General features: G+C 32.3%; 1 protein-coding gene across 1 annotated transcript; it reads left to right on the top strand.

Moving 5' to 3' along the window:
• Window positions 1–10,317: 10,317 nt before the first annotated feature.
• Window positions 10,318–11,381, top strand: LOC112528191 (transcription factor MYB8-like). Its single transcript, XM_025139156.1, has 3 exons — window positions 10,318–10,492; window positions 10,591–10,720; window positions 10,834–11,381. Exons 1-3 carry the CDS (start codon window positions 10,369–10,371, stop codon window positions 11,348–11,350), a joined length of 771 nt encoding a protein of 256 aa, XP_024994924.1. The 5' UTR covers window positions 10,318–10,368; the 3' UTR covers window positions 11,351–11,381.
• Window positions 11,382–12,876: the final 1,495 nt, after the last annotated feature.

Raw genomic sequence — 12,876 nt, 5'->3', positions numbered from 1 at the left:
CGAGGGATCAGCGAGGGAATGTGTTTTTTGGAATTTCCCTCGCTGATCCCTCGCTGATCTGCGAGGGAAAAATTCTCTCGCTGATAGTCGTCGCTGATACCTGGTTTTCTAGTAGTGGATAGTTAAATTGTTAAAAGTACAATGCTTTAATTAAAAAATAATTTTAAAGTACATTATTTTAATAAAAATAACTGAAGGTAAAATGTTATAATAAAAAAAATTGGAAAGTACAATGCTATTTTTTGCATGTTGCCCAATTATAAAAAAAAAAACTTAATGTTATATTTATATAGACATATTTTATTGATCTCCAAATATAGAGGTCAACATTTTTTACCTACTTTTTTAGTGTTTTAAAGTTGAATTAGAGACGAAAGCACCTCTGTTTTTGTGTTTTTAGTGATGTGTTGGATATCGTCTTAGTAGTTATGATTCATATTTTTAAGAGTAATCTCTAATTTTTGTACCCGTGGTTTAGTAAAATATTTGAAAGTGAGACCTAAACTTTGATAATTCTAGAAATCGTTCTTGTGGTTCTTATTTTGCTCTAAAAATGGTCCTCCATCACTAACTCCCTTAATTTTCTTTGTTAGTTCCAGGGGCATTTTTGTCCATTTAGGCTATTATATACATATATATATATAGACTTGGGATCATGTGAGACCAATAGTTTTTCGTGAGACCCATAAGACCAATTCTCAACCATTGGATTAGATCTACAATATGAAAATCTAAACATTAATAAACGCCACGAGATTTCTCAATAATTACAAAATTGTCATCGTGCAATTTAGACCATTAGATTATTAACTTATAAAGTTGATCAATGAACATAAATTGGTCTTACGGGTCTCACGAAAAACCTTTGGTCTCACGTGAACCCGACCCTATATATATATATATATGGTTGGATTCACGTGAGACCGGTCTGTTTTTGTGAGACCCGTGAGACCACTTTTTTACACTTGAAACTTCACAGCAAAATGTTGTGAAAGTAAAAAAAACTGAACTTTCACAACAAAAACACTATGAAGGTTACTTTTACGGAGTTTTTCTGTGAAGTTTCAAGTGTAAAAAAGTGGTCTAATAGTTCTCACGAAAACAAATTGATATTACGTGATCCAAGTATATATAACTTTCATTTTCTTGAGACCAACCCTTTTAAAGTATTTGACTGAATAATGTGGTCTCGTAGTTTCATTTTCACCAAAAACCTTCATCTATCTCTCATGATGGTCGTTTTTTCCACCACCCTAAACACCTTCAAAACCATCCTTCCAACCATCTCTTCCTTAAAACCCTATACCTCCATTTTCAAACCAAACCCATCTCACCCACCCCATAACCACTGTCTCTTCTCTCCCAACCCTAACTTCAAAAACCCATATCCAAAACTCCTAAAATCATTAAAAAAATGAGCTTTTGCGAGAACATGATCGCCCTCTGCATCAAATTGCACTACAACAAAATTGGATTTATAGGACATTTGTTTTTATAGGACAATTTTTCAAATAGTGTCCTATAAAGTTGATAATAAGACGCTTTATATTAAAAAATGTCTTAATAAACTTATTACGACGTCAAAAAACGTCATATAAACTTATTACAATACCTTTAGATATGACACTTTATTTTTTTGGTCCTATAAACTAAGTGTTATAAAGAGGTCTATTAGGACACTTAGAATTTGAAAGTGTCTTATAAATCCAATTTTGTTGTAGTGTTGGGAAAGAAATCCAAGGATCTGACTGGAATTTTGTCTTTTAAACCCCATAAACCCACCTCCGCCGTGAAATCATCTGATACGGTGGGTTCGCCCAAGCCTGCTACGACTCGTTCAACTTGACCCACGATCCAAATATTGTTGAACATGTAAATGCACAGGTACCCATTTCTTTGAAAACCTTGAAATGGGTGATCGTGGATACCATATTAGCATGTTCCTGTTGCCACCTCCAACATCAATCTTCCAAATTTCTTCCAAAGATTCAAATTATTGAGTGTTTGGAGTCAACATGCGAACTGGATGTGGTATGTAGCGGTTGCCACCAATGTGCTCCAAGTCCCTCGGTCTATTTGGTATCTCGTGATTCTGTTTTTTTCTGGAATTGAGGGTATAATTTGGTGTTGTTAAGCTTTTGTTAGAAGAATTGCATTCAGTGTAAGATAACTTCATTTTGATTTATGTTAGTTCACGTAGTTGCTCATTGAACTCCAACTCCTCGGTCTGTTCTTGGTATTATTTTGGTCGATTGTTATCTCTCCCAATCGATATGAGGGAATTCAGTCTCATCCATAGATTTGTACAGTCAAGTGCAATGTTTTGGGTTAAACAGGTTTTTTGGGAATTCAGTCTCACTCAGCAGGGAGAAGTGGTGGTAACAGGTTCCATTTTTGGTGTTAAAAAGGTAGAGCTTAAAATCGGTTAATGGTAAATTTGTGAAACCGCAAAGTTGGAGACAACCGGTTCATAGCGCATAAGGATAAGAAAATATTACATAAAAGAACTTCTTTTTTATATACTTAAATAGTAATAGTAATTAGATTAGGTTGGATCGGATTGGACTGGTTTAAATATATTATATTTTAAACTGTCACACAATTTTTTCATCCATCGACCTGCAATTGAAAAACTAGCTGATATAAGGTTTGTAATTTTGTATACATAAAACTTATTTTTCAAAACGAACATATAAATGTTCCATTTTTGAAAAATCCAAGAAGACATATATATAATTATGTTTTGATCATTACAAAACTTTAGTACATCTTTTTTTAAACTTATAAATTTTCACTTTCATTTTTAGAATTTACATAAGATATTAATTTAACTTTACGATTTTTCTACGATACAGTTTGACATAATTTCATGCCTTAAACTCAGATAATAAATAAAATCAAATTAAAAATGATAATTAAAAAAGGAGTTGTTATTTTCATCATCATGATTGGGTTTCTCTAATGATGGAGTTTGCAATTAATGATCCCCACGTTTTTCTAAACTTAAAGAGAAGTTTCAAATGGAACAATTTTTACCATACAATAACAAATATCAACAAGTGTTTATGGATTAAACCTCAATCATAATATCAATAAAAACATCCAATTAATGAAGATATCATGCATTTTATTTTGATTAACCTGAATATCTAATCCACTATGCGAGCCGACTAATTCTAGGACGACCATCTGCTTTGCAGATAGGCCGGAGTTACCGCATTTGAACCTCCGTGGCTACAAGAAGATTTTTATTCTTACTTGGATTTAAACCTGAGACCTCTTGTTACTTTTGACCTTCGACGTGAAGCTCAAACCAATCAGACACCAACCTTGTGGTTCATACATAAATTTTTTTTTTAATTGATGAATGGTATCTTATCATATTTTTGGTATTATAGTTGTGGATGAGAGATATTGGAAAAATAAAATACAAAAACTTTTATTTTTTATTTTTTATTTTATATTATACCATTAATTGGAGATGAGTTAAGAGTGAGCTAATCTTCCAAGGATCTTTCTAGGCTGATGACATCAGGGATGATGTTATTTCATGGTCAATGCTTAGCTTATATATATGTCATATATTTTGTTATTTTTTACTTAAAGCCGGTTCATAAGTTAACATTAATGACATATTGTTAATTATTTTTTGAGTAAATTATGTATTTGATCCTCGTCGTTTTAATTGTTTTTGGATTTGGTCCCCACAATTTGTTTTTTCCATGATAGCCCATAAAGTTTGCATTTTCATAACACATTGGTCCTTCGTAATTCCCATCCGGGATACTATGATCACTTTCGTTTTTTGTCCCTTGCTCATTTAAATAAATAAAAAAAAATCCAATCATCTCCTGCTAAACCTATATCTTGTCATCTCCTCTGGCCATTACACCCATCAAAACTTGAAATCAACCGAAATCAAAATTAAAAACAAATCCAAACACAAACCTAAACTCAAATCAAATATAAAAATCCCACCTCATATAACCAAAAATGCAAAATTAAAATCAAAAACCAAAAAACATATCACGTGTCACCACCAACCATTGTTCAACCATCATTAGAACTACCACCCACCAGACACTCGGGCATACCAACCAACCACCGCCATCTGAAACCTCATCCTCAAGCATAGAAACACCCCATTCAAAGATGAAAAGGACGTAGGAACACTATACATAGATTGAAGATGAACATAATGCACAAACAAATTTGATTTCATAATCAACAAATTGTACAATATGAACTTTTTTCGACTACCTTAAACTAAATCAAAAGCCTTCAATCTAATTATTAAAAAAAACTCTATAGAAAACACTAACATCAAAACCCTAATTTAATCTCACCTTAAAAGATGGAAGCCTTTGTTGTTCATAATTAATAAAAAAAAAAAAAAAAAACTCAGGGACGAGAAGCACGAAGGCATGGTGCTTGGATTACTAGAGTGTGGTCATTGTGGTTCTTGGATTCGGTGATGAGGTAGTCCTAAGAAGGAGGGAGGGGAGGGTGGCTGAAGGTGCAGACATGTAGTTGCAGGCGAGAGGTTTGATTAGATTAAAAAAATGGAAAGAACCATAATATCCCTCATTGAACAGATGGGAATTAACGGTCATTAGTTGTAGGGACTAATGTGTTACGAAAATGCAAGCTCTGGGATCTATCTTGGAATAAACAAATTATAGGGACCAAATCCGAAGCAAATTTAAAACCACATGGACCGAATATGTAATTTACTTTTATTTTTTGAGTAAATTACATTTTGGGTCCCTATGGTTCATGTGTTTTACCACTCTAGATCCCTATTTTGAAATATCTATGGGTTACATCCCTATGATTTGCATTTTATGACATATTGAGTCTCTAAATCAAACTTCTTCCAAAAAGTTATGTTAACTCAGTTAGTATAGAGGGGTATGTTAGTCATTTAATTTATTTTTTATTTTCAATTAATTTACTTTATTTATTTATTAAAACCACAAGGATCAAGAATGTAATTTACTCTATCTTCTTCATCTTCTCTGGTATGACACCTTACCATTGTCCTTTCTCAGGGTCATCTTCTTGGGCCATTACCATAGACCCAAAATCTAATTCAAAACCCAAACTAACGCTAAAAGGTTTTAAGAGTTTCTCTATATATTCCACTAGCTGCTCCTTTCCTCCAAGGAGTTGGATACCATATCTAGCATTCAGGAAGAAAGTTGATCTCCTCTTTTGATGTTGGACATCACTTGGGGATACCGTGGAGGCAACGAGCTGAATTCATTGCTAAGATACAGATATGACATCAAAGGGTTGTTGCTTGTATTGGTAAAATTTTAAAACACCCATCCTACTCCATTTAGTATGGATTCTTGGAGGAATACGATATATTTCCACTGAGTGTATGGCTCATGTATTCCATTAGTATGATGGTGTACGACAAAGTATACGAGCTGGGGCAGTGGTAGTGGCTTTCTCTAGGGTGCCTTCGGTGGTGGTCGTAGGTTTCTTTGTGGTTCATGCTTGATCAAGGAAGAAGTAGAGAATGAAGAGAAGAATAAAGAGGATACAAAGGTGTACGTCAAAGTGCATAAGGTATGGCATTGGTCATGGATTTCTCCCGAGTTTCTTCAGGGGGATCGACGATGTGGTGGTGGTGGAAAGAAGATAAGGGTTTCACTAGTGACCTGAAGAAGGCGGTGCTTTCACAGGCCGGTGGAGGAAAAGTCAAGGTTCTCGACGGTGAGGAGGAGACGATGTTTCATTGGTTATTGTTTGTGTAATAAATAAATAAATACACACACACACACACACATATATATATATATATATATATATAATACATAAAAATAAAAAATCTATCAAAAGAAAGGAGAAAGTGAAATTTTTAATAGAAAAATTAAAGAAATTGTAAAAAGACTAAACTACTCCTCCAATTTAACTCTAATTACAATTTTGGATGAAGTTAGATTTACGAGATCGATACGTTATAAAATGCAAACCACAGAGATGTAATCCACAAATATTTCAAGATAAGGACCTAAAATATTAAAACGTGTAAACCACAGGGACCAAGAATGTAATTTACCCTAAATTTTTTTTCCACATCTCACTCCCTTAATCATCTCTTGTATATTTAATAAAAACAACAATTTTAAGTATAAAATACCAAATTCTAAATAGGAATTTGTTTGGTACGCGTGCATCACGTTTGCAAGTTATCAATTACACAAGGTAATCATACTAGAAACATCTAAATTCTAAGATAATTTTTTTATATCAACATCATAATCTAAAGTTTCTAAGATAATTTTCTTAAATCAATATCATAATCTAAAGTTGAAGCTATAGAAATATTAAACATATTGGTTCTTTCCAAAGATGTGGATACAATAAAATATCAGGTTGTCGGCTAAAATTCCTTCAATACTTAAACTTTTTTTTTACCCTTAAAGCTTGAGCATCTCCTCCTATAAATTACGTGCATAAGTTTTAACAAAATAGTCGGTCTAAGTCTTAATAAGCTCATGATTTTTTATAACATGTATAACGAAGTCAGGCAAAGGAGAGATGGGTTACATCGGGTTTATGTCAATAAGAGAGGGGGTGCGTGGGAGTTTAAAAAACAAAAATAGAAATGATAATATATACGTTTAAATCAACGCTGAAGCACTTATGTTGTTGTTACTCGTCCTTTATATCTCATTCTTGTAAATGAAGATCACGAAACTCATATTGGTTGTTGATGCTCCTTAGAGTACCGGTATACCTCCAAATACTTTCCTATCAATTTTTGACGAGTAACCACGAGTCTTTGTTCGTCCATTTTGTTTATCAGTTCATTTCCCAATTTGTCAATGTATTATTATTTCGTTCAAATGTTCATAATTGTTTCAAAATCCGTTCTCAGATATAAGAAATGTCCTATAAGTCTGAATATTACATTTCAATGGTCCAAATAGTCTGATGGGGATGGGTTTTCTCAAATGGATATCAGGTCCGGATAAATTAAGTAGGAAAAATGAGGATACTTTTGTTTTTTTAAGAAAATGTTACTGAATGAAATTGAATTTCATCTAACTTGTGATGGAATAACCAAATCCATAAATGGTGGAATATGTGAAATCAAATATTATTCACATGTAAATCAAACGTCGGAATGTAATTTGGTCAACATAATAGATCATTCAAATTCCTTCAGATTCGTCGAAATCCTGTGAACCAACACCCCTAATATATTGTCTCACTTTTGGAAAGGGTTATAACCGACATTTGGATATTATTGGTTTTATAATTTTAATATTATTTATTTATTGCGTGTCTCACGGTCATGTATACATACCCTTCAATTACATTGTATAATTATTTGAGTATTTGTTAATGTAATTGTAAAGTAATCTTTTGATTTGTCCATTATAATATCAATATTTCAATTGATCATTTTATGAATTTATATCAAAATGCTAAACACAATAATATTGTATTTAAATAAAGATTAATATTATGTCATTTAAATTATTAGAATACGGTCTCCGAACATATAATCAGTTAGTAGAAGGGAAAAACGAATTTTGCCCAAATAATTTAAGACGGAGATCTATTTATTAAATAAATGGACCAAACATAATCTTGCTAAAACAGTTTGTGAGTGCCTAATAATATAGTCCAGCCCGAGTGATAGCCCCAGGATTAGATTAAACCTTCAGTCAGAACAATTTAAAATAGCCTAAGATGGTTAAATGGGCCCGGTCCAAGACCCATGACGGTCCGTAACTGATTACGATTTTTGTAGGAATTCATGGCCTGGTCCAGGTTATATATAAACCTGATTTAGAAAAAAAAAAAATTTAAGTTTTTATAAATTATATATTAAGTTTTTCAATATTTTTATAAAAAAAAATTCAAGTTTTGGATGAAAATTTAAAAGCTTTTTTAAGCTTTTCAAGTTCTTTTTTGACGTTTTCTGGATTTTTACAAGTGTTTCATTACTAAAATTTAAAAAACATAATTATAAAACCATCTATAACATTTTTTGTGTAAAAAAGTTTATAAAATATTTTTATAGTTTATTTGAATGACTCGGTTTGAGATTTTAAAATGTATTTCAATAAAGTATTGTCTATAAAAATCTTCTATATTCTTTAATGTTCAATTTTTTTTCAAAACGGGACTAGTTTGGGTCCGGTCCAGGACCCGACCAGTTCTAGGGAGCAATTATAAACCATGAAGACTGGGCCATGGGTTATTGGTTGGAATTGGGACCGGTTATGAACAATAAATCAAGAACCGAGATAGATTTCGGCTCAGTACGACCTGGGGACCTGTTTTTGCCATTTCTTCTGAGTAGACATGGCCAAATGGGTCGGCCCAGCCAAGTACAGGCGGAGGACCAAGACTAGTGATGGCCAAAAACCGGTCCCGGGCCGGTCCTGTCCTTATCGATCCCGGGCCTCAACGATGCCGGTCCATTACCGGTCCCGATCCCAGTTGAATTGGATGAGCCTGGTTAAGGTGAAGTGTAACCGGTTAAGGTGAGGCGGTCCAACCATTAAAAAATATATTTTTTTAAATTTATTTTAACGATATATTTTTTAATACATTATAAAATTTGTAACTGGGTCACTAAAATACACTTTAAAAATGCGTTTTATTATAAAACTACATCTTCCAAAAATATATTATATAAAATTATTTGAAAATACATTTATTCAACAATAATCATCGGTACCCTATGTCGGATTGTTTTGAAGAGTTCCGGTCTCTTAAATTCTTCTAATAGTTTCTTGGTCATCAAGGTCATCAATGTCGAGTTCCTCATCATCGTCATATTGTGAGTAAGTGTCGTCGGTATCGGTAGTTGGCAGCGTGCTTAGTCCCATGGTGATTTCATTTTCTTCCAAATTTTCTTCCACCGCTTCAATCTCCATTTTTAACGATGTCGTATGTTGAATTTTATCAAAAGAAATGCGTACCAGAATTAGTCTTATCGAAATAAACTTAAAAATGAATTTGTTGAAAAATAATGGTTTATGTAATGAAAAAGAAATCAAGTGATCTAGATAGAGAAAAGAGATTGAATGATGCACAATTCATGAGAAAGAAAATGAAATATAAAAAACAAATCAAGTGATGTAGATATAGAAAAAGGAGATTGAATGATAAACAATTCATGAGAAATAAAATAAAATGATTGAGACATGATGAAGAGTTAGGGAAAACGAAAAGATAGTGTTAAATGCAAATATAAATGAATAGTCAATGTTATAGAAATTAACATGTGAAATTAGGAAAACAAATTAAAAGGAGGTTGAATAAGAAAAAAGATAAATGAGTTTTCTAGCTTTTAGGAAAAGTCAAGTTATCAACTTTGGTTCTTTCTTTGATATATATATATATATATATATATATATATATATATATTGTTCGCCAGGTAATCAATGTGAATTACGGTTGATTAAAGTTACTACCATTTTGTTATTAAGAGTTACTAGGATTTATGGTTTAGTTAGTAGGAAGCAGTCAATGTGTATTAAGTTTGATTCAAATTCATTATGTTCGAGTTTATGGTTTAGAGTGGTAAAAGAAAAAGGATTACAATTAGAATATTTAGGGTTAACTAGAGTTTATCGTGTTCAAGAAGGGTTATAGCCTATGGGTTCATGTTCATGTAAGTTAGCCTATATGGTTTACAACACAATGTAGGAAAGAGTGATAGGATCAAAGTGTGTATCATCAGGGGTTTTTCATCTTTACTTAGTAGGATTAGGGAAAGGAATTTGAGTTCGGGTTTAGTGTTAACTAGGGTTACAATATTTTAACTGACATTGGAATCAATTAGTTGGAACTACCACATGGGTGGATTAGGGTTTGTATTATAATATCAAAATCAAAGGATTCTAAAAACAATCATTCTCAAATAATCAAACACATATACGGTCTTATTTTTTTTTTCCTAAAAGAAAATTAATACTTCAATGTGTTATCTTGTTCTATAATATCATCTGAAATTGAAAAAATAAAAAAAAAATACTTGAAATGGGAAAATATAAAATAAGCATTCACAATATATATATATACATGAGGAATTCCACCGTTCTCCTGAAGATATCTGTTCATGGATTGCCACGTTTTGTCTAAAAACAAACACGTGTCATCTTCCAAATCCTACACTTCACATTTAATTATGGGATAAACAATAAAGCGCAAGGACGGTGCATGAGGCATGAGGCATGAGGCATGTTACATGCACATCATCCATAACGTTTTCTTTTGAACACCTTATGACGTCGATCATGATTGTTATGTGTGTGTATATATATATATATAGAGAGAGAGAGAGAGAGAGAGAGAGAGAAAGAAACTTGTGGAGTACCTGAATACAAGAAGATGGTGAAGTCCAAGAAAAATGGAATGAAGAAAGGTGCATGGAGTGACGATGAAGATAACAAGTTAAGAGCATATATTAACATATACGGCCATTGGAACTGGGCTTTACTTACCAAGTTTGCTGGTATGATATTTAAGAGTTCTTGAAACTAATTCTTAAAAAAAAAGAATTTTGATACTCGCTTAATTATATATTCTTCTATGATTTCTTTGTTTAATTAGGTGTTTCAAGAAGTGGGAAGAGTTGCAGGCTTAGGTGGGTGAATTATCTTCGTCCAAACATAAAACATGGTAATTTTACGGAAGCAGAAGACAATATCATCATGGATTTGCATAACAAGCTTGGCAACAAGTAAGTAATCTAATTGAGTTAATTTATTATTTAATTTAGCGGAATGTTTTAAACTACAAATTATTCAAGGTTCTCGTTGCTAAACGTAAGATTAATTGTTCTTCTATTTGCAGGTGGTCAGCAATTGCAACAAATTTGCCTGGGAGAAGCGACAATGAAATAAAAAATCGTTGGAACACGCACTTGAAAAGACAAGCTCAAAAGGAGCATATTGTGCTAGAAAACCAAGACGACAATGAAACCAACAAAGTTAATGAAGCTAACCCGCAAGAAAATATTGTTGAAACAACAAATCTTAAACTCCTACAAGAAGTTGAAATTTTACGAGAAAGATCCTCATCTGAATCACCTAGCATTGATCGGTTATCATCACATTCATCAAGTAGTTGGGATTATGCCGTTTCAAGTGATGTTACGCAACAACCACTTGATTACGAACCAACTACAAACTTTTGGACTGACCCATTCATATCAGATGATGATAATATCATTTCATCAAGTGACCACTTGTTCACCCCTATGGATTTAGTCGTTGACTATATATCCAATGGTTATAGCCAGGATATGGTCATGGCTAATGAGTTTTTATGGTCAGCATTGGATTTATGTAACGAGCCGTTTCTCTTTTGACATTAAATTTCTCTTGATTTTATTATGAATAAAATATATTTATGGAGTTACTCCAGCAGTGAAATGAATTTCGTGACTGCTTCACGGTATCTACTCCAAATTGTATCATGGCTATTCTACCTTCACATATATGTTTTCTTACTCATGCAACTCTTATTAGATCTTGTCAAGTTTTGTGATATATAGGGATGAAGTATATATATAGGTGCCTCCGGGCTGGGGGTGGATCGACTTGTGGTTTCCTTAATTAGGTGGAACCAATGATTATTAGTTGGAAAACAACATTAAATGAAAGCACTTAACACCTATGTATTACATTAGGATCCACAACTATGGAACTCTTTAGAACGAGAAATCAAAGTGTGTATCATCAGGGTTTTTTTCAGCTTTACTTTGTAGGATTAGGGAAATGAATCTGAGTTGGGGTTTAGTGTTCACTAGAGTTACAGTATTTCAATTAATATTAGAATCAATTAGTTGGAATTACCACATGGGTGGATTAGGGTTTGTGTGTTAATATCAAAATTAATGGATTCTAAAAACAAACATTCTCAAATAATCAAACACGTTAATCTTGTTTTATTATCTGAAACTGAAAAAAAATGAATATATTTATAAGGATGTCACACGAATCTGAATGAGGTTATAATAAAACAAAAATGAATTTAGTTATAATATTATTGATGGTGAGACGACCAAGAAGAAGCAAGGTCCACATAAAAATGTCTGTGTTTGTGTCCTGTTACCACCTCCACTGGTTTGAATCAATTTTTATACTATTTTTAATTTCTTTTCAAAAACTTCGTGTTGTCTTCCTACATTTAGATTTCCTACACAATCCTAAGGCTATGTTTGGGAAACTAGCTGATAAGTTAGTTGATACTTGATAAAGTAGTTGTTAGCATATAAGCTATCTTTATATTATAAGCTAGCTGATAAACCAATCATGTTCGACAAAAACTAGCTGATGAAAATGTGAACCGACCAAAAATGGCATCTTGAAACATTAAGCAATTATATATTTTTTTTAAAGATAATTGAAACAAATCTCTAATAATATGAATTATTAACTAATATGAGCAAGATGGTAAAAAAAAAGTTAAAAAAAATAATATATTAATTAAAAGAATATATATATATATATGGTTGGGTTCACGTGAGACCACCTGTTTTCGTGAGACCCGTAAGACCACATTTTTACACGTAAACTTCACAGCAAAAACACTGTGAAGGTTTAAAAAAATTCGAACTTTCACAGCAAAAACACTGTGAAGGTTAAAAAAAAGTCACCTTCACAGCATTTTGCTGTGAAGTTTCAAGTGTAAAAAGCTGGTCTCACAGGTCTCACGAAAACAGGCTGGTCTCACATGATCCCAAGTATATATATATATATATATAATATTTGGATTTGTTAAAAATAAGTTTTATAAAAAATCTGTTATTTATAATTTTAATAACCATTACATATAATATGAATAAAAATAAAAATGGTCGACCTCATATATACTAATTAATTAATACTTTTT

Source organism: Cynara cardunculus (assembly GCF_001531365.2).
Source record: "Cynara cardunculus var. scolymus isolate 2C chromosome LG 15, CcrdV1, whole genome shotgun sequence".
In the NCBI taxonomy this organism is placed as follows: Eukaryota; Viridiplantae; Streptophyta; class Magnoliopsida; order Asterales; family Asteraceae; genus Cynara; species Cynara cardunculus.
Note: the sequence above shows the minus strand (reverse complement) of the source record. Positions and strands in the feature narration are given on the sequence as shown.

Coding starts and splice junctions, on each gene's coding strand:
- LOC112528191 (XM_025139156.1), top strand. CDS start 10,369: ATGGTGAAGTCCAAGAAAAATGGAATGAAGAAAGGTGCATGGAGTGAC. Junction 10,493..10,590: donor TTTACTTACCAAGTTTGCTG/GTATGATATTTA, acceptor TTGTTTAATTAG/GTGTTTCAAGAAGTGGGAAG. Junction 10,721..10,833: donor CATAACAAGCTTGGCAACAA/GTAAGTAATCTA, acceptor TTCTATTTGCAG/GTGGTCAGCAATTGCAACAA.